This window comes from Lampetra planeri, chromosome 28 (genome assembly GCF_965212315.1).
Source record: "Lampetra planeri chromosome 28, kcLamPlan1.2.h2, whole genome shotgun sequence".
Lineage (NCBI taxonomy): Eukaryota > Metazoa > Chordata > Hyperoartia > Petromyzontiformes > Petromyzontidae > Lampetra > Lampetra planeri.
Genome location: NC_136134.1, coordinates 684,924 through 711,750, shown reverse-complemented (window position 1 = coordinate 711,750; position 26,827 = coordinate 684,924). Strand labels below are relative to the sequence as shown.

The 26,827-nt window shown below is 45.1% G+C and overlaps 1 protein-coding gene across 4 annotated transcripts in view; it reads right to left on the bottom strand.

Annotated features, from left to right (window-relative positions):
* Positions 1-26,827, bottom strand: part of FHAD1 (forkhead associated phosphopeptide binding domain 1) — a 59,585-nt gene that overhangs the window by 28,010 nt on the left and 4,748 nt on the right. Inside the window, exons 1-18 of one of the 4 annotated variants that reach the window (XM_078607628.1) lie at positions 23,673-23,915; positions 22,675-22,781; positions 20,633-20,842; positions 19,328-19,448; positions 18,520-18,666; positions 16,399-16,487; positions 14,647-14,874; positions 12,955-13,078; positions 11,893-12,032; positions 11,024-11,101; positions 10,353-10,457; positions 8,927-9,034; positions 7,890-7,973; positions 5,403-5,534; positions 4,776-4,989; positions 4,444-4,514; positions 3,396-3,599; positions 3,235-3,306 (exon numbers count right to left, since the gene is read on the bottom strand). In XM_078607628.1, coding sequence (XP_078463754.1) covers positions 3,235-3,306; positions 3,396-3,599; positions 4,444-4,514; positions 4,776-4,989; positions 5,403-5,534; positions 7,890-7,973; positions 8,927-9,034; positions 10,353-10,457; positions 11,024-11,101; positions 11,893-12,032; positions 12,955-13,078; positions 14,647-14,874; positions 16,399-16,487; positions 18,520-18,666; positions 19,328-19,448; positions 20,633-20,842; positions 22,675-22,781; positions 23,673-23,724 — 2,286 coding nt within the window. In that variant the 5' untranslated portion in view covers positions 23,725-23,915. Of the gene's footprint in view, positions 1-3,234; positions 3,307-3,395; positions 3,600-4,443; positions 4,515-4,775; positions 4,990-5,402; positions 5,535-7,889; positions 7,974-8,926; positions 9,035-10,352; positions 10,458-11,023; positions 11,102-11,892; positions 12,033-12,954; positions 13,079-14,646; positions 14,875-16,398; positions 16,488-18,519; positions 18,667-19,327; positions 20,843-22,674; positions 22,782-23,672; positions 23,916-26,827 lie in introns of those variants that run through there. The other 3 variants (XM_078607625.1, XM_078607626.1, XM_078607627.1) reach the window with 3 other exon arrangements.

Below are 26,827 nucleotides of genomic sequence, written 5' to 3'. Positions count from 1 at the left end.
CATCACAGTAATAACCACAAGTGCACACTTCCAAACATCAGCTGCTGGTACGTACGCTTGTAAACGCGTGTGATATAATCTAGGATTAAAAATCAGCTCTTACTTCACAACCTTAGATATTGCCTGTGATGAATTTGCATACTCATCCCTATCCTCAATCATTAGATATTATAACACAACATTGTTGTCCTTTCGCTACACCTTTGATTATCACGGTTGACTACGTACAGTGCGAAAGAAGTTCAACACACATACATATATACTCGAGACAATACACATAACTATGACCGTCTCACTGCATCACTGTCCTTGTCCTATTACTGCTAATTTAAAGGCAATTTCTCCTCTGCTATTTCTGTAGTCACTGACCTTCAGATCTGATAGTTCTCCCTCAACCAGCAGAAGCTCAAACCACAATATTCAGCATCCCATTCAAACAGGATCTTCATGCATGCACAGGCAGTCGCCACTCCAACTAGCGACTTAATATAGTGTGAAATAGTAACGATGCACGCTGCAATCATCACCTCTTGAGTCTAGATCGAGGGTGTCAATGTCTTTGGGATGTGTGTACAAATTATGCCACTCTGGTGGTTGGCAGGCCACAATCATGTGACAACTTTTAGGAGTTGGAATGAATAACTGTAAATAAACGAATGATCTATACAATACAGGGCTAATCTGTATGTGTAGATCACTCCACTAAGTTTAATGAAAGAGGTGTCCTACCTCGACATGACATGTAGTGGTAGTATAGCGGCTAGCGTGCTTCGCTACAAACCCAATGACCCGAGGTTGATTCCTGCCCACGGCCAACACCAGTGACGATTATCTGAACCGGTCCTGGGCCTCCCCTAGGTCGACCCAGCCTTTAATGAGTACCTAGTGGAGTGTGTAAACATTGCCACTAGGGAGACAAAGGCGGCCGGGCGTAGTGCTAGCCACCCACCCCTTGTGCGCCATACCTGCCTTCATACAATGAGGGAAAAAAGTATTTGATCCCCTGCTGATTTTGTACATTTGCTCACTGACGAAGAAATGATCAGTCTATAATTTTAATGGTAGGTTTATTTGAACAGTGAGAGACAGAATAACAACAAAACAATCCAGAACAACACATGTCAAAAATGTAATAAATTGATTTGCATTTTAATGAGGGAAATAAGTATTTGACCCCTCTGCAAAACATGACTTATTACTTGGTGGCAAAATCCTTGTTGGCAATCACAGAGGTCAGACGTTTCTTGTAGTTGGCCACCAGGTTTGCACACATCTCAGGAGGGATTTTGTCCCACTCCTCTTTGCAGATCTTCTCCCAAGTCATTAAGGTTTCGAGGCTGACGTTTGGCAACTCGAACCTTCAGCTCCCTCCACAGATTTTCTATGGGATTAAGGTCTGGAGACTGGCTAGGCCACTCCAGGACCTTAATGTGCTTCATCTTGAGCCACTCCTTTGTTGCCTTGGCCGTGTGTTTTGGGTCATTGTCATGCTGGAATACCCATCCACGACCCATTTTCAATGCCCTGGCTGAGGCAAGGAGGTTCTCACCCAAGATTTGACGGTACATGGCCCCGTCCATCGTCCCTTTGGTGCGGTGAATTTGCCCTGTCCCCTTAGCAGAAAAACACCCCCAAAGCATGTTTCCACCTCCATGTTTGACAGTGGGGATGGTGTTCTTGGGGTCATAGGCAGCATTCCTCCTACTCCAAACACGGCGAGTTGAGTTGATGCCAAAGAGCTCCATTTTGGTCTCATCTGACCACAACACTTTCACCCAGTTGTCCTCTGAATCATTCAGATGTTCATTGACAAACTTCAGACGGGCATGTATGTGTGCTTTTTTGAACAGGGGAACCTTGCGGGCACTGCACAATTTCAGTCCCTCACGGCGTAGTGTGTTATCAACTGTTTTCTTAGTGACTATGGTCCCAGCTGCCTTGAGATCATTGACAAGATCCTCCCGTGTAGTTCTGGGCTGATTCCTCACCGTTCTCATGATCATTGCAACTCCACGAGGTGAGATCTTGCATGGAGCCCCAAGCTTAGGGAGATTGACAGTTATTTTGTGTTTCTTCCATTTGCGAATAATCGCACCAACTGTTGTCACCTTCTCACCAAGCTGCTTGGCGATGGTCTTATAGCCCATTCCCGCCTTGTGTAGGTCTACAATCTTGTCCCTGGCATCCTTGGAGAGCTCTTTGGTCTTGGCCATGGTGGAGAGTTTGGAATCTGATTGATTGATTGCTTCTGTGAACAGGTGTCTTTTATACAGGTAACAAGCCGAGATTAGGAGCACTCCCTTTAAGAGTGTGCTCCTAATATCAGCTCGTTACCTGTAAAAAAGACACCTGGGAGCCAGAAATCTTTCTGATTGAGAGGGGGTCAAATACTTATTTCCCTCATTAAAATACAAATAAATTTATAACATTTTTGACATGCGTTTTTCTGGATTTTGTTGTTGTTATTCTGTCTCTCACTGTTCAAATAAACCTACCATTAAAATTATAGACTGATCATTTCTGTCAGTGGGCAAACGTACAAAATCAGCAGGGAATCAAATACTTTTTTCCCTCACTTTAGGTGTTCACTAACAGCACTTGCCCCAACAGTCTGTTAAGGCAATAGGAGGGGATATTTATCTTTTTGTCCAGGGGCCTCCTCTTGGATCACTCCACTAAGTTAAATGAAAGAGGTGTCTTTTGGAAAGGTTATGACATGTAGCTTAAGCGAATGTGGTAAACACTTTAAAAAATTAAACTTTACCAAATAATGTGTCTGCTCTGGTGCGGCTTAACCGAAAAACCATTCACAATGGCTCAGCTTGCACAGGAGGGCTGCATCCTAATTGAGGATCAGGTGAGTTGATGACTAAGAGTGATGTCAGGTGAGTGGTGATTGTCTGATGAGGGTCAGGTGAGTGTCATGTCAGCACTGCGTCATGCCTTCCGTAGCGTGCCACAGCCACGCCTCTACAATATGCTGATGCAAGCCCAAGCAGCAGTTGACACCCTGGACACCCTTGCAAATAAGATATTCCTTCTCAAGGGACTTTCTACGTAAAATATATTAATAAAAAAAGAAGAAGAAAACAACAGTCAGTACATGTTGTGTACCAATGGGATGTTAATAATGGGCCTATTGTGGAGACAGGGGTCACGATAACCTTGCACCAGATCTGTGTTTATATCCAGGGCAAGGGGAAAGACAGCACAGAGCATGAGAGAAGCGCTCACCGTCCGGAGCTGCGTGAGCTCTGCCTCTGCCTCCTGGGTGCGATTCTGGCAGGCAGTCGCAGCCTCCTCTCTCTGCACGAAGACACGCATGACATAGCTGAGACACAATACAAGCTAGATCAAAGTGGGGATTGTTCTTTGAAGATGTCTAAGAAAGACACCTGCTGGATCTCAAGCCGAGCCTGGTCCCTGATGCCCTCTACGTCATGCTGCAGTCTCTGCTCAATCTCCCGCTGCAGCCGTCCCTCCCGCTCTTGCTCGTGCACTCTCTCCAGCTCCTGCCGCTCTCGCTCGCTCTGCTCCTTCTCTTCTTCTCGAGTCCGCGCCTCTTCCTCGTGCTTCTCCTGCAGTGCCGCCAGTTCCAGCTGTTCAGAATGTACACCACCGGTGGGAAAAGCAAAGCTAAGGAAGCAACATAATATCACATTTTGTTCAATAAACACCACTGTTTAATGATCGTCATCAATAACCATGATCTATACATTGCTGAACGAAAACTAAAAACTTCAACTATTTTTATTTCACCAGGTAAGGTACACTGGGCTATGTAGCTCTTTTTCAAAAGCAACCTGGTCACAAATGATAGCTCAACACAGTGGCTTATCATATGCAAATGTATATCAGCCAAATACTCTAAAAGCATGTTTCAAAATGTGGAAGGAAAAACCGGAGGATCCGAAAAAAATCCACGCAACCACAGAAAGAGAAAATATTAAAACTACAAATATATAGGTGTCAGAGTCGGGATCGAACCTACAACCTTTTGCATACCGAGGTGAGGAAGTTAACATTTTGTCAGGCTTCCGCACGCAAAAAAAAAGTGTGTTTGGACAGGACCAATCACTCGAAGGGATGAAAGCAAATGGACAAGACTGGCAATGGAATGGCGGCCAAAAGAGGGAACATTCCCGAGGATGATTACTGCCTAGATGGAGTGGTGAGATCATATTCTGAGATCAGTTCACGTGCCTGAAATGAATCTAGGCATCGAGGGACTACATCCAGCAGTGGATAACCAATGGCTCATGATAATGGACAATGATGACGAAATGCCTTACATTTCATGAATAGCATCAAAACGCATTTAATTACACAAAATATCTTGGTGCAAAAAAATGGCTTTGACCATAAATGCACAATGAACAGAAACATTGCATGTGTGTGCGTACACCATTCACAGCGAGCCCCGTGTATGCAGGCTGTGTTTACCTGGATGGTGTTACAATGAGTTGTAGTCTCCTGGCACTGTTGGTGTAATGTTCGTATGCAAGCTGCTATTCCTGGAGGGTGGAAGATCGGCACAGGTGGTGAGATCGAGAGACAGTATTTGTCACAAACACAATTATCAAAGCCTACAGTCACATGGGGTACATGAGGGGATGCGAAGCACGTCTGGCAAACCGTTTATGACGGTTCACATCGAATGACACTTCCTCATCACATTGATTATTATTATGATGAAATAAATATGATGGCTATTTCGAGCTCTGGTTGCGCTGCTAGTTGTCATATAGAGGAACACAACGGTGCACAGTCATCACCATCAGGCGTGCGTGAATCCTCAGCACGAACTCCGGCGTCAGTGAGGGCAGAGAGCACGTGCCCCTGCCACGCCACCAGGCCGCCCACTAGTGTGCACAGGGCATCCCGCAGCGAGGCGGCAGGCCCCTCCACACACAGCGCCTGCAGCTCCCACACGCTCGTGCCCAGGGGGCCATCGCTGTTATCGGCGCCGGCGCCACCTTCCGCTGCAGCCTGCCAGGGTGCACGCAATAAGGGTACGTGATACCTCACACTTTCACTTCTGTGGCCGTCTGAAATGCTGTTCTTTCTGATATTAGGAAGCCACTGGAGCTATCCACTTTAAAATCTAGATTGAACATTTGTTTTAGAACTGCTTTTCATGTTTAGTTTGTTGTCCTTCCTCCACACCTCTGATGAGCACAGTTGGCTACGTACATCCAATAACCACGTGTTTTACACAAACATTTCTTGCAATTTATAACTTTCATGACATAACTCTCACAATATTTGCACTAAAGTGATTCCTTCTTGCAGAGATCAAGCTGAAGATGTCATCAGAGCTTGAAGCTGTTCATACCATCCCTCGCCAGCACCCTTTACCCCCCCCCCCATCCGTCTCCCATTGGTATGTGCTATCGGAGCACCTGGACAGACACGAGGGCCTGCTGCAGGCTGGCACAGTGGGCCCGCCACATCTCTTCTTCCTCTGCTGCGCCACCCCGCGCAGCCTCGAGCTCCGCCACTCGCGCCACGATCCGACTAAGCTGCTGCTCCACCTGACAAACATACGACACAGTGCCTCTGTGTCAATCCACTGCTGGAAGGCCTCACCATGTCATGTTGGTAATGGAAACTGTTTGACCGTGTTTCACCACACTGGTTTGGCTTGAAGGGGATGAGGCCCAAGATCGATTTCACTCATCACCGATGTCAGTTGTGACTGGGAATCGAAGTCAAGTTGCCAAGTTCGTAACGCAGTGTGCTCTCTGCTGCACTATGACTCCCGTTAATACTATATGTGTATCCTCAAATATTCTAACAGACTATTAAGGTTGCTCAAAACATACTGAACTTTCATTTAGATTCATGAAGTATAATTTTGTGAAAACCTGTGTTGTCTGAATATCCATAATACAGGTTTTTTTGGGTTACATCGCGTAAATATATAAATATGGTGTTAAAACCCGCCACTACCCGACACAGCTAAATAGTAAGGGTTGTCACGTAAACATAACATGCCAATTCGTCACTAGTACAGCACACCAAGCCACAACATTTACAATCTGAGTACGACGTTTCGCCAGGAATTATTACTAGCTTCATCAGACGACAGCCAAATTTGTGGAGAAGTCTGTTGCATTCCTTATATAGAGGTGTAGATGTGGTGACCACATTTCTGCACTCTTGTGTAAAGTGGGGGGGATTACTTAGTCAACGTACATTATGCATGTGCATTATGCGAGCCCTTTGATATTTTCCTTCCTGTCTATTGTGTTTATTAAAATATCCCTACCAACGGTAATCCCTATTGAAGTATGCTGCCCTTTATAGGCATGCATTTAAACTATGTATTATTTGATTATTCGTTTCCACGCAGCACTAAGGCGGTAGCTATCCGAACGGTTAAAATTATTTTTTATTTCTTTAAATTTCGATAGATTCTCTCATTAGTCTTGGCCAGTAGTAGCTAGTTTTGCACAGAACTTCAACATGATCAAAATCAATTGAGTGTCCTTGTTGGCACGTTTGTTCTGCTACTGCTGACAGTTGTATTTGGGAGAATTTAATATTTCTCTGATGTTCTTTTAGTCTCGTGCTGATCATTCGTCCTGTTTGCCCAACATAACATTTACCACACGTGCAGTTAATCCTGTACACACCTTCTGTTGATAGCTTCGGTAATATATCTTTTGTACCAGATATTAATTTCTGTATTTTATGTACCGTGCCAAATCATACTAGGATGTTTTGTTTTTCCAAACATCTTGCTAGTTTATCAGTTACTCCCGCAATGCACGGTACTTGGGCAGTTTCAATGCTCGTGTCATTTGATTTTGTTTTTGCATTCAATGCCCTGCTGATTTTAGCATCATTGTAACTGTTCATTTGCAGTGCTTCTTTAACATGTTGACTTTCCCTTCTCAGACTGTTGACCCACACTTACTTATACAGAGGTATCCAGTTTATTTTATTTGTTAAATGGCTAATTTACAAGGGAGATTCGAGGTGCGTGAGCACAGCAACAACACCACCAAGACAAAAACATTGATATTGCAGACAGCGAGGTCAGGGTCCTTAAGGAATATTGCACTACTAACAAACGAGGTATTTAAAGGTCGTAATAAAAACACATGCGAGTCATAAATAGTGCAATCGAATTATAAAAAGGTTCGGTACAGGTCCATCCCAACACACACATTGTGCACGTAAGCTTTGTGTTTTGGTTTAATAGGGAAGTAAAGAGGGGGAGTGAAGGGAGGGAGCCATGACAATTCCTAGATATTTAAAGTTGTCAGCTTGCTCAATAGGGTGTGAGTCCAGAGCCACGATATGCTTAGGTGGCAAGACAGATTTGGGGCAGCCCGATAATTACATGGGCAAAGTCCTGTTATAGATGCTATTGTAACTCCTCCATATAACTTCCATAAGCCATTAGGGCTGTATCATCAGCAAAAAAGGTGAATGTCAAGAGTGCAGATTGGAGATTCCTAGATTTCTGACATACATAGAAAACAAAATAGGGCCAAGCACAGAGTTCTGAAGTACCCTCTTCATACTGGGGGTCCTGTCAGAGGATATGGGCCATGAATGAGTTAAATGGCTCACAAAGTGTGGATCCGCATTTCTATAACAAAAGCAACCAAGTTGCAGTGTTTAACGTGGGACGCCATGCAACATTTGAATAATGCAACAAAAGCTGCGTGCGGGAACACTTTGATTTGCGTGTGTGTTGGGCTGCAATGTGTTGGGCCGCACGTGTGTTGGGCTGCGCACGCGTTGGGCTATATGTGTGTTGGGATGCATGTGTGTTGGGTTGTAATGTGTTGGGCTACAATGTGTGTTGGCCTGCAATGTGTGTTCAGCTGCAATGTGTGTTGGGCTGAGCAAGTGTTGGGCTGCGCTCGTGTCACCTGGTTGATGGCCGGCTCAGGTGGGAGCTCTGCGTCCGAAGCCGAGGGCAAAAGCCGCACGAGCACCGCACGCAACTCGGCCAGCTGCAAAACATGGCAGCACTCTCATGCAGTGCTGCGTTTGGCTCACCCCCTTGTAGGACATAACAAGTTTCAACATACAAAGTAGAAAAATAAATTGAAACCTTTCGCCAACAATATTTGAGCAACATTTCGAATTCAACTAAATTATATTTTTTACAAATCAAAATGCAGCCTAGTTTTAAGACACTACCAAATAGTGGGACATGGCAAAAAGCATATGTTCTATACAGTAAAACCTTAATATTCGCGGGGGATACGTGGCGCGAATATTAAATCCGTAAATATTAATACTTACAGTTTATGAGTAAACTAGGGTTAGGGGGCATAAACATATATTATGTTTAAACATATAAACCGTATGTATATATTAATAAATACATATATTGTATAGTTTGTGTTAATTAACTTACCTTTAATAATGATGACCTTAAACATATTTAAAAAGTGCAAATATCAACGTATAAATAAACCAATGTCTACAGTGCCGTATGTAATTCCAAAAACTTGTAAAGGAAAGCACCCGCATGTAAACAGTGCAGCAGACAAAGGCCGGCTGAGAGGGAGAGTGGCGTCGTGTAGAGGGAAACCTTCATGCTCTCACAATCCGTGCCATCCCCACGCCGCACAACTTCTTGCAAATATTTAAAATAAAAAATACAACCACGTAAAATAAAAAAAATTTGCTCAATAAAATTATCGTGGATATGCAAAAGCTGCGATTATATAGCACGTCCATATCAAGGGGTTAATTTCGTAATAAAATAAAAAAAAATCGACAGAAATTACAGTCTGGCAGAGGAGAAGAGCAAAGTTTCCTGAGCCTGAGTTTGAACAGGGGCTAGGATTGGACTTGCAGATGGTCAGCCGGAGACAGTGCGCTGCTCTCTTCAGCTGAGCAACCTTGAGATGTGAGCAAGTGAGCCTCAGCACTGGCACTAAGCTCCATGCTGTACCGTGTGCTGAGCTTCCTGGTGCCGGGTGGTAGCCAGTCGCTCTCTCCGCGAGGCCTCCTGCGCTTGCAATCCCAGCCTCTCTCCCTCCTCCTGCACACGTTCAAGTGCCTGGTCACAAACAGACAAAGCACAAGGATTACCCTTGCTAGCCTGTCACCTGTCAGTGAGTGTACACATTGTCAGTACAGGGACTCCTCTACTTAGGAACATTCGACTTACGACCTTTCAGAGATACGAACAAACCTGTGCTTATGTGCAGTTGCCTGTTCGGATTGAGAGTTTAAGTTCTACCGCCGTGCAATAGATGGCGGTGGTGGCATCTGAATCTGCAGAACATAAAGAACTGTGGCATCTACAGGAGATTATACAACTTTGAAAGCCATTCCCTGTGTTTAGTGTACATGCCGTACAACATGTTTGGAATCGAGAGGAGTAAAGTTGGACTTACGAACAAATCGACTTACTAACAGACCTCTGAAACCTAACTCGTTCGTAAGTAGAGGAGTCCCTGTATGCACAATCACAGTTGACGTAATGCAAAGCCAGGAGACGGTGCAGACGTCTCTTCAATGGCGTCCACTGCGGCGACTGTGATTAAACCATTTTCCCATTTTTCACACATTTTACTTCCGATCCTTAAGCATGTATGAGAGCGAAGCTGATTTCCCCTTTCCACAAGAACAATGGGCTCATGCATAAGCGCATTATGAATACAAATTACAGTGGATCACACGAAATACACCATAGCCATAATTGATCATGCTGTGTATGGTGGAGAATGTTTGATAACAGTTTAAATAAATGTGTGTAAATGCTTTAAAACTATTTTTAGGAAACAGAAACAAGATAGAAAGAAAGCAAAATTAACAGAGGTGTATAATAATTTTGTATAATTATATATTTTTCCCTGCACTTCCGATTAGCACTGTTGGCTACATAGGGTGCAAAAGAATTTCAACATACATAAGTAATAATTATAATTACTTATTTATCCACAAAAGCTACATTGAGCCATATGACTATTTTTCAGAAGAGTTTTCATCTTATTGTTTTCAGCCGATTAATGAGTTGTTTACATGTGGAAGGAAACCGGAGCACCCGGAGTAAACCCATGCACACGAGAGGGCAAATAACACTCTATCCACGTACAGATGGAAACTAATGCTGATTAGTCAACTTGCTGTGCCGCCTCCTCCTGGCGAGCCAGGGTAAGGCACCTGGATGCCATCGGGAAAGGTGTTTCACAACGTTCGTGCGATCAACCAACCCTCACCTCCACAGTGCTGGATTAGAGGCGTGTGCCACCACCGCCCGGCGGTGATGGTCAGATTAGGATGAGAGCACAGCACACAAAGGTTAAGCAGGAGGCGGTGGCAATCATTGAATACAGGTTCCACAGCAACCAGCTTGGAGAGCATCAGAGCACCTGCTTCTCCTGCGAGAGACACTTGGCAACGTCCTCCTTCTCCCGTTTGAGGTTTTCAACCTCCACTTCCATGTCCCTCAGCCGCAACTCCACTTTTCTGATGGCCTGGAGGATAATGCAGTGGCCATAATACAATAGAATACTTGAACTTCAATAGAATACTTGACATAACTTCAACCGAGATGATGGATACAAATTGAGCAATCATTGGAAAGATGTTATTAACCAAGTAAAATTTAACTGTTCATAGTTGTTCCATCTTATTTACCGGGTACTAGTCTATTTTACCGAGTTAATTGCATCCTCAGCGTTTAGCAGTGCGGCTATCTTGCTTTGGGCGCCATCATCTATCTTGGCAGCAATCATGTTGCTTCTTTGCACTCAGCATCCCTGCAGCGCTCGCCCTCCTCTCCCCATTCGCTCCCCTCCCTTTCCCCCCCACCCTCCCCTCTCTGACTTATTTAACTGCCCTAACCCTGGCATCTCTCCCACTTCAGTAAAACATGTCTTGCTGTGGTTGTCACACCTGATGATGATTGCTTGTGTTGCAATCGAAACGTCGCGATTTTCTTTTTTTTTCACCTACGTGACTTTACCGAAAGAACCAAAGAATATAGAATACTTTAATTTCAATAGCATCTACGTGCACTCAAGAGCCTCCCGACACTTACGTGTTTGTGCGACTCCACCTCTTCCTCTCTGGCTGCGAGCGCTTCTTCCAGTCTCTGCGTTTCCTTCTGTATGAGAGACTGGACACCCACACACAACGGCACGCACACGCAACAATCACATTGAATGTTCTGCCAATGTAAAATCTCACTGACATACTGTATCTACACTTATTGCACTTGTAAAGGTACAGCCCTATTGTCAATCCACTGCTGGATGAGGGCCTCCCTGTGCCGTGCAGGTCGTGGGGGTTATTTTGCCATACTTTACCATGCTGGTCAGTGTCGATAAATGAAGGGAGGACCATAGACAAAAAATGCATACAAGTGCAGTAAAACAATTGATTTTACTACTGTGCATTGGTGGTTACTCGTCCAAGCAACTCTCCAAGCACAAATCGCTCAGCTTCCGAGATCTGACAAGATCAGGTACATTCCAGGTGAATTGGTCCAGCACCACAGAGGATTGTGAGAAGGATGTTAAGAGACACATTGTGTTAGCAGGAGAGATCTTTGATAATATGCGTGAACCCATTTACAAAAACAAGCCAACTGCAGTGTGACGAGACAGGTGTTTGATTCAGGAGAAATGTCCTGATTGTTGTATTATCCACTGTTGGATGAATACTGCGCCAAGCCTTCACCATCTCTTACAGTATCGCAATGCAACAATCCAACTAGCACCTGCACATTCGGTGATTTCATTGCTCCGTCTCCACAGCGGTATTCTTCCACGAGCCTTGCTAGTTTGTACCGTTGGTCTAAACGCGAATAACGTACACGTATTTAAAGTGACAACCTGACCACTAAAACTGGAAGCAGACCTTCTCACATGTCAGAGAAGCCCACCGGAGTGAGGGTGTGTAAGGCACCTTGCCAGATGTGGAAGCCAGTGGCTGCTGCTGTTGCTCCCCCTCACGGAGCTCCCTCTGCGTGCTCAGCAGGTCGGCGTGCAGCCTCCTCAGCTGCTCTTCACGCTGCGACGCCTCGCGCTGCAGGCTCGTCACGAGCCCTGTCACGTGCAGCGCGCGTATTCCAACAATTCCAGACACTCCACAACCGTGCCTTCATCATATCTTGGCTCAGCTATTGCAACCCTCTGCTCTACGGCCTCCCCATGGCCCTCCATCTCTCAAATTCCAGATGATCCAAAATGCTGCTGCCAGATTTTGCAACCGTAAATGAGACCACATCGCACCTCTTCCATCCAATAGTTCCTAATCTAGTCCTGGGTTAAATTCAAGATCACAGTCACCATCTTCAAGATACTCCATAGACTCGCCTCTGTTTACCTCTCCCCTCTCATCTCACTCTACTCCCCTCGTGCACAAATGCAGCATCGCCTTAACAGACTGTTGGAGCAAGTGCTGTTAGTAAGCACCTTTCAAGGCCGGCACAGCACATGAGTGGGTAGCCAACACCACGCCCGGCCGCCTTTGTCTCTCCAGTGATGGTGTTTACACATCGCACCCATTTTTGAGGCTGAGTCGACTTAGGGGATGCCCAAGACTGGTTCAAATATTCATCACTGTTATTGGTCAGGAGCAGAAATCGAACTCGGGTCGCCAAGTTCATAGCACAGTGCGCTCACCACTACACTACCGTTCCCAAAAAACAACAACCGTCATTCGCCACTAAGTGGTCGGTGACATCACCACGGCGCTTGTGCCAGACTAGGTGCACTTTGAGGCCACGTGCTGTGCCAGAGGCTCGCTGGCAGAAGTTAACGGGACAGACCCAGGTGCAATTGGTTGACTGATTTGACTGGCAGATGCACAACCGGTGCCCTCTATGGTGCCAACTTGCTGTGGTTTAGTCGCTCGGCGCTCCGCTCATTGTTGTGAGTGTCACTCCTCTGCCCTCCGCTGCTGTTGGAGGGCGACTATCTCCCAACTGCCCAGTAGCGTCCTGCCACTCCCCACACACCCCCGCACCTTTGGCCAGTGCCAGGTCTCTGCAAGCCTTGTCCAGCTCAGTCTTCAGATGAGCAACGTCCACATCGCGTTCTCTCGCCGTGTGATTCAGCACCTCGCTAGAGCCCACCTCAAGCCTGTTCAGCTGCAACATCACCGTTGTTGTAGGTTCAAACGTGTATGGACAAAGGAAAAACACATTCATATATAGTGGTTCCACAAAAACCATCGTTAATTGAAATGATCATTAATCGAATATAGGAAATACATGTTCAAGACTCAATTTGTTCAAAGACGATCGGAAGTTGACCTTTTTCATCCTAAAAACATAGTTTATAATATTAAACGACGCAATTTTAATAAATAAACGTTATAATAACATATTAAAGCATTAACGTAATTATAAGCACGGGTTAATAATGAATAAGAAGAGCATAAAAAGGTGCATAAAAAGAGCATCAAATAAAATTCTTACATTAGGCTTTCTCCACATTCAATTTAGGGGCCATTTATTATTGATCTTATTTAACTTTTAAGTAAAAAATACACTAAGTATTCAATAAAGCTGTTTCCATAAGCAACGCACATCAAACATTGAAAATATGGAAGCCAGTTGCTCTCAAAACGCTCATAAAATGGCGGGTCGCTTATTGTTTGAGGTCTGCTGAGTCCGCTTAGGAGTGCTGTTAACTATTTTTTATTTCGCTCCGATTTGCCGAAATTGGCAGGAACCGCGTGATATCGTAAACATATTGTTCATCGAAAATGTATCGTTAATAGAAACAATGGGGGGATCCTATAGGAGGCGGATCGCTAATCGAAATATTGTTAATCGATGGCATCGTAAACCGAGGGACCACTGTACAACATAGACACCTATCCTTAACTTACCCAGAATCCACCCGATCTCATCAAATCTCAGATTAGCAGAGTTGAGCGTGGATAGTACTTGGATGGCCAAACACAATGCACAACAGATTTTTATAGGCTGCTGCAAGGCTGCATGGTGGGCAGCAGATGACAGTACAGAAAACTCCATTGTTGTAATGTATGCTTCAACATCTATGCTCCCTACCTTCACCAACTCGCACTGATCAGCATGGTGAATTATGGTCAATTAACTGCAAGACCCGCACAAAGGCTGTACACATGAACATCCCATGTGCCTATCGATATGTTTATTATCTTCTCAATGTTCTCACATTATGACCCTCGGGTCACTCTGCTGGATCCAAGCAGTTCTACAGATTGTTGCCTTGTTGCGATGTTTACATTTCAAGGTTTTCCCGAGATCGGATGAGATTGGGCGCATTCGGAGTGATTCGGTCACGGGCTTTGTGGTCATGCTTGGGGGTACCCGCACACACACTGCAGCCATGCACACGTTCTGGGGCTTGCACTCTTTTGGTGCTCAATAATACGGTGACAAGATCCATTCGATCCCGACCCTAACACCTGCTGTATATTTGGAGTTTGCATGTTCTCCCCGTGGTCGCGTGGATTTTTCTCCAAGTCCTCTGGGTTTTTGCCTCCACGTTTAGACTCAATGGGCTGTCTAATATTTAACTTCGTCACTTCTGAAAAAGAGCTAAATAGCTCAGTAGGCCTTACCTGGTAAAATAAAAAAATAGTTAATTCGTTAGTTAACATACCATAACGATATATGTATCTCTTGTTCCATATGTATCATCACTGGAGATGTATCCGAGTTACCTGCTCCCGCAGGACTCTGACCTCCTGCGTCCTGTTGTGGAGCTCTCTCTCCAGGGCCGGTCGCGTGCCATCCCTTTCAGCTGCCCACAACTCTTGCTGTGTCAGCTGCTGCCTCAGTGCCCCCGTCTCATCCCTCAGGGTCGAGATGACCAAATCTTTACGCTTCGACTCAGCCTCAAACACAAGCAGGCGCTTCACCTCATCTCCCAGCTTTAGCAGCTGCTGCTCCTGCAGGGTGGCACATCCAGGACCCTGTTAGGCTACTGCGCAGGTATGCCAGCCATCTCATGAGGACATGTGACATTGCAATTTGGTTTTACGGCATGTCTATACACACACACGAAAATATACAAAACACATTATCTCGAGATGATGTGTGGATGCATAAGTGGGCACGTATGTTGTTGAACTTCTTTCGCACCGTATGTAGCCAGCCGTGATAATCGTAGGTGTGGGGGGAGTACAATAAACTAAATACAAAAAGCAGTTTTAAAGAAATGAGTTTTTAATCTAGCACGAACATGTACAGCCCCTGTCAATCTGCTGCAGGATCAGCGCTGTGACACGCCATGTGCGTCTTAGAGATTATCTGATGTGGGTTCATAGAAGTAGAGTACAAGAATGGGATTTTTAAAAAAAAGTTGATTTCATCTAAAGTGTTGACAGTATTTAATGTGTTTATATGGGAACGCCTACTACAGCAGGTTTAACGTGTGGCTCCTCACTTTCCCCTGGCTGAGCCTGCCCACTCTCAGAACTAGAAAACTAGAAAACCTCGTCGTGGGTGGCGGAAGGAGGTTGGGGGCGGCCACTGCCTTGTGGCCACGTGGCTGTATCACATCAACTGCGACTGTCGAGAAGGACCCAAGGGGTTGTGGTGCCAGAGGGTAGATGCAGCCACGTACTGTCTTGGTACATCCTCCCACACTTTACTCGATTTGTTTACATTTGTAGTGAGACTTCTCTGGAGGCAACACGTTTATTATAACAATAACAAAAGCCCTAACACAAAGGGGTATCTGCCCCTTCCACCAGGTAACCTAAGGAGGTAGTCCCTCCGGGCTAACGAGCCCTAACACAACTGGGGAGGCTATCAGAGACCGGACCCCAACTCGGGGCTTCTCTTCAGGGTGATGGCTTCAGGTCTTCAGGTGTACAACAGCAGCAGGACCTGTTCAGGGATCCGGCTTTTATTGCCAGTCCCCAGGGCTTACTCCGCCCCTAGCCGCGCCTCCCTTCTCGAGCCTTCGAGAGGGACCTGGTCCTGGTCCCGTGGTCCCCCAGCCCCCTCTTTTGGGGCCCCTTAGCCGGTACCTCTGGTCACTAGGCCTCCGGGTTCATACGGAGTGCCATGGCCCCCTGTGAACCCCTGCACCGTCCCTGGCACTATCGCCCCCTAACCTCCAGAGGCTGGCACTGCAGTGCCATCCATTCTCGATTGGCGATCCCAGCCGGCCCCCCACTAGGGCCGGTACAGCCTTGCCACTACAGTGCTGTAGATGGTGTCAGCGGCGTGTGTCGTGCCTCACACAGGCCAGCTTCACACGACATGCAGTGACATCCACCGATGCCAATACACATTTTTTTGAGTGTTTTTTTTTGGACTATGTGGCCACTGACATGGTGAATTGAAAACATCCATAGTGTATGCTGGGTGTGGTTCATAATATGAATCAAAATCCAATTTGTCTATACAGTGTTTGTAAACCAAACTTATACTTAATTAAGCAATGTAAAAAATATGGCCCCAACCTTCTGTTGAAAAAGTGCCTCCGAGCTGCACTGGATGGCGACGGGATCGCCGTTTACCCGGCTGTATCCGTCACAGTGGCTCCAGTTGTCTGCAAATATAGTTGTAGGAACACAACTGTAAGTTTCGATTTAAAGCTTTCGTCAAGACCATCACCTTACCCTACATTGCTGGGGTCACAAAAAAGATCTCCAAAATCCTGATTAAACACAAGATCCAGGTCCGATTCAACACAGTACATAAAATCCGTGATCTGGTACCATCTGTAAAAGATGTGATTCCAGACATACAGTACCCTGGCGTCTACAAACTAAGTTGCCTCTGTGGTAGCAGTTACATTGGGGAAACCAAACGACACGTCTCAGACCGCATTCGTGAACATAAAGCTGATCTAAAACACGGTAGGACAAACACCTCAGCCGTGGCAGACCACTGTTACAACTCAGTGGGCTCACATGACATTGACTTCTCCAAGACGGAGGTTCTCTGCAAGCCATCTGGCTATCATGAGAGATTCGTTCATGAGGCGATCCACATATACAAACACAGAGACAATTTTAACCGAGAAGATGGATTCAGGCTTAGCAATCATTGGAAGGACGTAATAAACCATTTCGATACACATTAGGGTGAGTTGAATAATACATAGTGTTATATTAAAATGTATAAAGTATAGGGTGGTTTACAGCAATACAGTATATAATTTAATGTTGGGTTTATCTATGGCAGTATATAGTACTGTATATGCTAAGAAAATAAAGTTTAGATGGAAGTATATTATATACTTCTTACGACGTAGAATTGTAATTTTATTATTTGTTGTTAGTAACTCAGCTTATTGTAGAGTATAGTAAGTATCAGTTTATATTTTAGTTTTTTTTTTTATGTAGTTTTCACTTCGGTTTTCTACGTGGTTGTTTGGTAAATGCAGCTACATATCACTAACATTCCTGTCCTTTATTAACGCTGTTCCTTGCGCCCCCCCGTGGTGCTGTTGATCCTGCATAATGCATGGGCATAATGGGACTTTGAAACCCCTCCGCCCACCCCCTACGCATTGTCCATTGGTATGCTAAATTCCTCTTCATATGCACATTCTTTTGTTAAGGCGCTCCTCCTCGCTACACCTATATAAGCTCCTAGCTTGATAATGTTCTCATTCTTCGCCTGAGGACGGCTGCTTGCGTTGTGGCCGAAACGTCGTGAGAATTGTTTTATTATGTTTTATTTTTATTATTTTATTACTTCCCTTCTACGTGACTTTACCGAAAGAACCAAGAAGACAACTGTAAGTCTCAAGTATACGCAGCAATGCACTCCGACTGCAGCTACAGCCAGCATCTTAATGCTTGCTCAATTAATTTCTAAAACTAAAATAAAAGAACGTTATCCGTTCGTCTTCAGGTCGGAAGACATACTAAGGCTGCCACAATGCCGTGCGGGAGAGCGTGTGGCACAGTTTGACACCAGCGATCGTGTCGCGAAAGTTCGCTGCGGTGAGTACAATGTCTTTAAAAACAACGGCGCTACGCTACCCTACACCTTGCAGACGTCGTGGAACGGGAAAGGGTTAACATGACATTGTTACAAGAACATGGATCTACTTTCAAATACTCCCAATGTACCAACTTACAACCTTTACCCATTCCTGTATGAGTCAAACAATAAGATAATTGTTAAGACAATGTTTGGGTCAGACAGTGTCTCCGTGCTTCGTTGTACACATCAGAACAGGATCTAATATATACGCTTAATTATGTAAAACCCAGTGTAGCAGGCAAAATTGACCGTACCAATTCCATGGAACTTGTCTGCACAGGCAAACGACTGAATGTGAATGTAGAGAAAAATACACAGCTGATGAACCAAAGGAAATTCGGACCCTTACGAACCCAGGCCTAGCCTCAGTCTTGTCCTGTCTGCTTCTGCAGTGGAAAGGTGAGTTTAAAAAATTTCTTCACGGAACCATTTTGATGTGCAGTTGTTTGGAAACGTTGAAACTTTTCATTTCTCCACCAAAACGTTACAAATCGTGGCTTTCTGCCAACATACCAATGAGGTGCCAGACCTGACTCTTTTATTATCATTCATCCTCCTGGCAGCCGTGGCTCCGTGTGACTCACCCTCTGGCGCAGTAGCCGTCGGGCTGTGGATGGAGGAGCTTAGCCTCCGGCTGCCTGCACTGTGGGGTCGAGGCTTCTGTGGTGGGTGAGGAATTCCTGATCCACGATTCCACTGAGACCAGGGGCTGCTTCTGGTGTCGGCACTATCTGAAAGAATCCGTGTTTACAAACCACAGAGATATTTAAACCGTTTCAAGCACTCTCTGTCAAGATGACAAACTTATCAGACAAAAAAGTGCATGCAAGGTTGGAACAGATAGTAATAATTATACATGCAAAAAGTGATCTATAGACAGCAAAAGGAGCAACTGTAACTGTAACATCAGTCTTCCCATCATGCCTAGCGTGCCATGTGAGATCATCATACTGAACATATAATGCAAAAAGCATTGTTTGAGAGTATCAACTCAAAAGAGTGCATTTTAAAACATAGCTGTGTGTATCCTACACGCAGTATGGTGATACCACGTGACATGCAAGGCATAATGGCAGCACCAATATCCTAAGGCTATAATCGTGCTTTTTGCGCTTTAGAAAAAAACTATTGTGCATACTATTACTCTTACATATTGCTCTGCTCAGCTTCTGCCCAATTCCATCAATACAATTGTCATTAAGATAGTAAGTGAAAGCAGCTAATCTCCTGTAAATGTTAAGTTTTTGAGATTTTACAATGTACATCTGGTAACAATTTATTTTTCAGTGTTCCACAGGCCAGCAATGAGTATAGTAAAGGCGTGATTGAATACTCTGCCTAGAAGGTGGTGGTGCGTGTGCGATGCTTAAGACGCTGGTAGTAGGTGCATACTAGCTGCAGGACTGCCGAGTACTGGTAGAGGAGGGTGAGTCACAGGACTACTTGGAGTCTCCTGCAGCACAGTAATGGGCCCAGACCAGGCTTGCTTGTGGCCCACTGGAGGGCAACACACCTGCACACGTGCGGCATTACTCATCACTACACCTGGCGACAGTAAGCTCTGCACATCGCACATTCTTCACTTACAAGAATCCACCTGACACATTAGTCATCCACTTATGAGAATAAATAAACACACACACAACACGTCACTCATTATTCCATCAGTTACTAGAATATACGTTGTGAAGAGTTCTTATTTGTTCTATCATTAATCATTCTCATAATTATATTATATCCTCCACACCCAATGAGGTGTGTTGCATCTCACATATAAAACACCCTGCCATGTACATGGTGAGACTCAGAGACGACTGGCAGACAGGCAAAGCAAACATTGCCAACCTCATTAACCGAGCCATTCAACATTTGACATCTGAAGGACACAGCCTCCATAACGTGACCATCTCTGGTCTCTTGTCCAACTTTACCAATTCCTTCTCCTACAAACAGGTATCCTAGTAAAGCTCACCTCCAGGTACCCCTTCCTTAATTTAAGCCTTGACTTTAGCCACCTGCATGTAGAATGATTTTAAAAGACTAACCACTCAGATTTAATGTAGATTTTTTAATCGTGTCACGGAAAGAGATTGTGTTGGTTGTGTGAGTTTTGCATGTAAAGCATACATGCATGGCTTAAGGACACCTATCTAAGTATATGCACATATATAGACCTTGGTTGATCCACTGCTGGAATAGCACCTCCCTACGATGTGTAGGTCATGGGGCTATATGACTATACTTCACCATACTGGTTAGATTATGTTGGTGAAGGTGGGCAGCATATATTTCATAGCACAGAACAGTACAACAATGGATTTTGCCGCAATGCCCACTACGTAAGCTCCCACATCCTTTGATTATCACGGTTGGCTATGTACTGTGCAGAAGAAGTTCAACATACATACATCCTATAATAGCTGTTATGCATGGTGGTCACCCATCTGAGTAATATCTTGGCTCAACCATGCTTAGCTTCTGAGACATGACAATATCGTGAGCATTGGTCATAGGCGTGGACATTTTACAATTGCGTACGTCGTGTTCCTGTATGCATTGCATAATTCTGTAGAACACAGCGTGCTTCGCCGCTATTTGTCACTCATACCTGTGACACGTCGGTGGTGCCTTGCGCTCAGAGTCTGTTATCCGTATGCGTGGCTCGGTCTGCTACGAGCACGTGAAAGTGAGCGGTACCTGTGGCTCTGCAGGGACCTCCAGAGAGTAGGAGTGAGGGGAGCCCCCAAAGCGGATGGTGTCTCCGGGAGCCAGGCGCACAGTGGCGTTCTGCACACGGCAGCCGTTCACGTACGTCCCGTTGGCGGAGTTGAGGTCTTGCAGAACGAAGCAGCCGTCTGCCGTGCTGAACCTCAGCAGAGCATGGCGATCCTCTGTGTCGCCGCAGCCCTGCGCCACAAAAGACAGACGCCGCCCGCCCCACTCGCCGCATTGGACAGGCATCGTGGCTTCATGTCCACCAGCCGCTTGTTAAGCTGCCCCCTGATGTTTGAAACGCTTTTGTCTGGCCACAGCCATCCACACAAATCTAGCTGGTCGCCAACAAACTGTCCAGCTACGACTAAGAGATTCATTCATCCACACGTGCTCAGTGACAGAGATGCTCCAAGCCTGGGGTTGTCATTCAGACTCTGTCTTCTCGACACACCTGTTCTTCACCTGAGGACGGCTGCTTGCGTTGTGACCGAAACGTCGTGAGAATTATTTTATTATGTTTTATTTTTATTATTTTATTACTTCCCTTCCACATGACTTTACCGAAAGAACCAAGAAGAGGAGAGATAACCCAATAAAGCTGGGCAAGACATGTTCGTGGTGGCAGAGCATTGGAGTTAGCACTGATAGATCATGTTTTTGCACAGTTGCTTAGCACAGGCCCAGAGGTCCGAAACGTCAAACGGCCAGCAATGGACAGCACTATCAAATTCTTGGTTCTTTTGGTAAAATCACGTAAATAGAAAAAATCCAAAAATAAAATTAAAATAATAAGATAAACTAAAAATAATACATTTTTAAAAATAAAAGCAAAAAACCCATGACGTTTCGATCGCAACACAAGCGGTCTTCATCAGGCGGAGAGAAAAGAGGAGACAAATGTAGCTGCTTATACGGGTTCCAAAGTGAGTGGGCGGGGGAAAGAGCTGTGCAAGCAACACGAGTTGCAACGCGCTAATGTATCTTATTATTTTAATTACATTTTCATTTTTGGAATATGAATTCCTGCAGTCACAAAAGTTTAAGTCTAAAAATAACACTATCAAAGTTTTAACATACTAGTTTTATTTTACGAAACTACTTTTATTTTACCAGGTGAGGCCCATTATGAGACCTCCTTTGCCAGTAGCAAGATATAGTAATAGGTTCTCACCCTTTTAACTGGCAACAAAACTGACAGCTTTATACAAGGGATCATATTTGCATTAACTACAACACTTGCGGTGAGGACCACTGAGCTTTATATCTATTTTTCAGAAGCGACCTGGCCACATATGATAGCTCAATGAAGTGGCTAATCATGTGTAAATGTATAGCAGCCAAATACTCTAAAGGCATTTTCTAAACGTGGAGGGAAAACCCGGAGGGCCCGGAGAAAAATCCACGCAACCATAGGGACAGAGACATGCAAACTCCAAATATACATGCGGTAGGGTCGGAATCGCACCCACGATCTCCTGAATACTGGGTGAGTAAAAATTTCGATTTAAAGCTTTCGTGACTGCAGGGATTCATCTTCTTGGTTCTTTCGGTAAAGTCACGTAGAAGGGAATTAATAAAATAATAAAAATAAAACATAATAAAATAATTCTCACGACGTTTCGGCCACAACACAAGCAGCCGTCCTCAGGTGAAGAACAGGTCTGTCGGAAAGACGTTTTATTTTTATTATTTTATTATTTCCCTTCTACGTGACTTTACCGAAAGAACCAAGAAGACTGGGTGAGGAAGTTAACATCTCGCCACCATGGAGTTAACACATTAGTTGAATTAAGGAATTTTATAACAGCTTGGGAATAAAAGACAATGGGAAGAAATTCAAAATTTGGAAAAACTAAAGAAAAGTGTTGACCTGGAGTATGATGGTTAAACACAATGCGGATGAGATGAATGAGCCAGGTGGAGCGAGTCCTCAACATGGCTGCAGGGATCAATACGTGATGAATACCTGGGTAAATGAGTTTGAAACGAAGTCGAGCATTCGTGTACGGAGCTCGGGTATGTACCTGTATGTGGAGCTGGCAGTCAGTACCACTGCCCACTCTGATGGGCTTCTGCGAGAGAGGCAGCATCCCATTTGTTCCCTTCAGATACGCCTTCATCTCTCCTCGAGCTTGACACAACAACAACACACCAACACCGATGTGCACTCAACTCATCCTCAAGCAGCGGGGGCACCGCAGGAAGTTTCTGAACTGAATTTCGGTGGCGCCACCCACCCGCCTATGTCACCTACTCCTATAGTGGTGCACAGTGGTAACACTTGCGCCTCGCAGCAAGAAATTCTGGGTTCGATCTTCACCCGGGCGCCTGCAGGAATCCATTCTCTCTGGTTATTTCGGTCAAGTCACGTAGGTAGAAGAAATAACAAAATGAACACGACGTTTCGGTCGCTACACAAGCGTCCATCATCAGGTGAGAGAGAATGATCTGCTTTTGTGGTTTTGTATTTTCTCCCCATGTTCTGCACGAGTTTTCTTCCGGGTGCTCCGGTTTTCTCCCAAAACTAAACAACCCGCAATAATGTGGAATCCCAATCAATTACTTGATTGGGATTCCACACGGCCACATCGCCCCACCGCCCTCCTGCGAAAATTCGACAGGACCCGCCTCTGAATAAAAGCGTCTTGAGACTCGGTGAGGCTTTCGTGGCTACGCCAGCGGAACGATCCCGTGGGACGACGGGACGCCACCCACAGGCTCAACAAACCTCCTGTTGTTGTGTCAGTGTTGTTGTTGTGTCACACTGTGTTGTTGTTGTGTCACACTGTGTTGTTGTTGTGTCACCACACTGTGTGGTGTCACGCTGTGTTGTGGTGTCGCTGTGGTGTCACGCTGTGTTGTGTCCCTGTGTTGTTGTGGTGTCACGCTGTGTTGTGTCACTGTGTTGTTGTGGTGTTGTTGTTGTGTCACACTGTGTTGTGTCACACTGTGTTGTTGTGTCACACTGTGTTGTTGTTGTTGTTGTGTCACACTGTTGTGGTGTCACGCTGCGCCGTGTTACCACCCCGCGCTGCCGCTGCTGCTGCAATGGAGACGGCGCCACGCGTCTCCATGGCGACCTTCGCGCTCTGGCAAAGCGTCGCGACCTCGCGGCTCGTCACTTCCGGGTCGCCCCCCCCCCCGCAGCCGTCACAGCGGGCGGGGTCGCCATGGAGACGACGACTCCACGTTAAACCAAAACAAACTCACTAACTCATATTCTGCGTTTTTTCGGTCGGTAAAGTCACGTAGAAGGAAAATAATAAAATAATAAAAATAAAACAATTCTCCCTTCTACGTGACTTTACCGAAAGAACCAAACACATGAATCCCTGCAGTCACGAAAGCTTTAAATCAAAACTAAACAAACTCATATTCTTAGGTTTTTTCGGTAAAGTCACGTAGGTAAAACATCAAAATTAATAAAAAATGAAATAAAATAAAAAATCACGACGTTTCGGAGGCAACACAAGTCTCCGTCATCAGGTGGGACCGTCACAGCCGGATTAGCTGCATCAAGTGAGGCAATGATTCAAGATGTAAGCCCTTAAAAGCAAGTTGAGGGGGGGGGCTCATCAGAATGTGGTAGCCAATGAATGGAACGTATCGGGAGGGAGGGGGGCAGGGCTCAAAGACGGCACGGAGTGCCACGTACAACGCATCGGGAGGGGGGCGGGGCCAAAAGGATGGACGGCGGCTTGGACGCGGTTTCTGCTGCACACGCCAACGCATTGGACAGAGAGGAGGAGGGGAGGCCTGATACACATGATAGAAAAAAGAACGAAAATGCCCATGTTTATACCAATGAAGAGAGTACTGTTAAACATTGGGGATGTTAACACTCGGTAAAGTAAAGTAAAATAGTGCCTGTCAGATAAGATGGTCCAAAAAAGTGTAATTAAGTCTTTTTTGCGTGGTTAATAACATCTTTCCAATGATTACTAAGTTTGTACCCATCATCACGGTTGAAATTATGTCTGTGTTTGTATATTTGTATGGCTTCGTGTACAAACCTTTGATGGTAGCCGGGAGGTTTGCAGAGAACCTTGGTCTCGGAAAAGACAATTTCATGAGAGCCCACCGAGTTGTTGCAATGATCGGCAACGGCCGAAGAATCAGTTCTGCCGTGTTTCAGATCTGACTTGTGCTCGCGGACACGATCAGAAACATGACGTTTCGTTTCACCAATGTAGCAATCACCACAAATGCAACTCAATTTGTAGACTCCAGGATACTGTAAGTCAGGAACGACATCCTTCACAGATGGAATCAGATCACGGATTTTATGCACTGTACTGAATCGGACTTGGATCTTATGTTTGCTTTTAAGGGATTACATCTTGAATCATTGCCTCACTTGATGCAGCTAATCCGGCTGTGACGGTCCCACCTGATGACAGAGACTTGTGTTGCCTCCGAAACATCGTGTTTTTTTATTTCATTTCATTTTTATTAATTTTGATGTTTTACCTACGTGACTTTACCGAAAAAACCTAAGAATATGAATCCTTGCAGTCACGAAAGCTTCAAATCTAGAATTAATGCCCTCTACGGGGAGGAATTCCACCTATCTGTTAGAGTTTTTAACAGACAACGAGACAAGAAGTCACAGCTTCTCGAGACGCTGGCCTTCCTCAAGAGATGCCGAGATAACAAGGTAATACCCATCGCTTTCACACTCACATTCGCTGCTGTGTCCTCACCGAACTCTAAACAGATCTTATTTAAAGCTAGCCTATCACTAATCTCGGAGAGAATAAGGTTACTCCGATCTGAACTCGATAATTTAGACAAGACTCTCTTACAAACACATTTAATGTTAACACAAAAAATGTCACCTTCTGATTGGAACCACGTTGATAACATGACTTCTGCTTCTGCTGACTTAATGTCAGCCAAATGCAAAGCTAACCTGATTTCTAAATTCAACCTCCTATCTAAGAAGAAACCAGAGCCACACATCGCAAAGCTGGATGTTAACAAGACCGTGATTAATCAGAGTAACATCCCAATTTCTGACAATCTAAAAACGGTACTGGCCAAAGGACTAAATTTCGCCATCACCCCTAAATATATACCAGTAGATGATATGATTTCTCAGATTGATGTAGCCCTCAGAGGCATAGGACACATCCATGCGGATGTAGCAAGAGCTGAAATAGCTACTATTCTTAAGAATGCTAAGAAACCCACTAGTAACATCAGCAAAAACGAACGCTCTGAACTCGCGGACCTAAAAAAGAGAGATGATATAGTCATCCTCTCGGCAGACAAGGGCAATGCCACGGTCATCATGGATAACGATTCATACAACAACAAAATCCTGGACCTTCTTAATGATGGGAGTTACTCCAAAATTAAAAACGATCCCACTAAAAGCCTAACGACGAAAACCAACAGTATCATCACGAGTTCGACTTCCCTAATCGAACCAAGCAAACGTCCCTCTCTAAAACCATCGGCGGCAAGACCTCCCAGACTCTATGGTCTTCCCAAAATCCATAAGGAAGGCACACCGCTACGACCCATCGTGTCGACGATAAACTCTCCTACATACAAACTAGCCCGTTTTCTATCAGATACTCTGCTCCCCTTCACAGGCAAGACCTCTTTGGCAGTACTCAACTCAACCCAATTAGTCTCTATGGTTAAGGACATGGTACTATCTCCTGATGACATCCTCGTCAGCTTTGATGTAGTATCTTTGTTTACCAAAGTCCCAGTACCGGACACCCTAATAATAATTGAGGACTTAGTCCAACATGGATTGAATTCTGATGTACCTGCGCTGGTTAGGCATTGCCTCACCAACACCTATTTTACCTGGAATGGCACCTTCAACAAACATAATGAGGGTACCCCTATGGGCTCCCCCTTGTCACCAGTTATAGCCAACATGTTCATGGAAAAGTTTGAATCAGACGCCATCCAGACATCCACCTTGCGTCCTTCCCTGTGGAAGAGGTATGTGGATGACACTTTCGTCATCTGGCCACATGGCCTCCCAGCATTGAACCACTTCTTGGACCACATCAATTCTAGACACCCATCCATCAGATTCACCATGGAAGTGGAGAAAGACGGTAAACTACCATTCTTGGATATTCTGTTTGAGAGGAGGCCTGACGGATCCTTGGGACATTCTGTCTACAGGAAAGCCACCCACACAGATTCCTA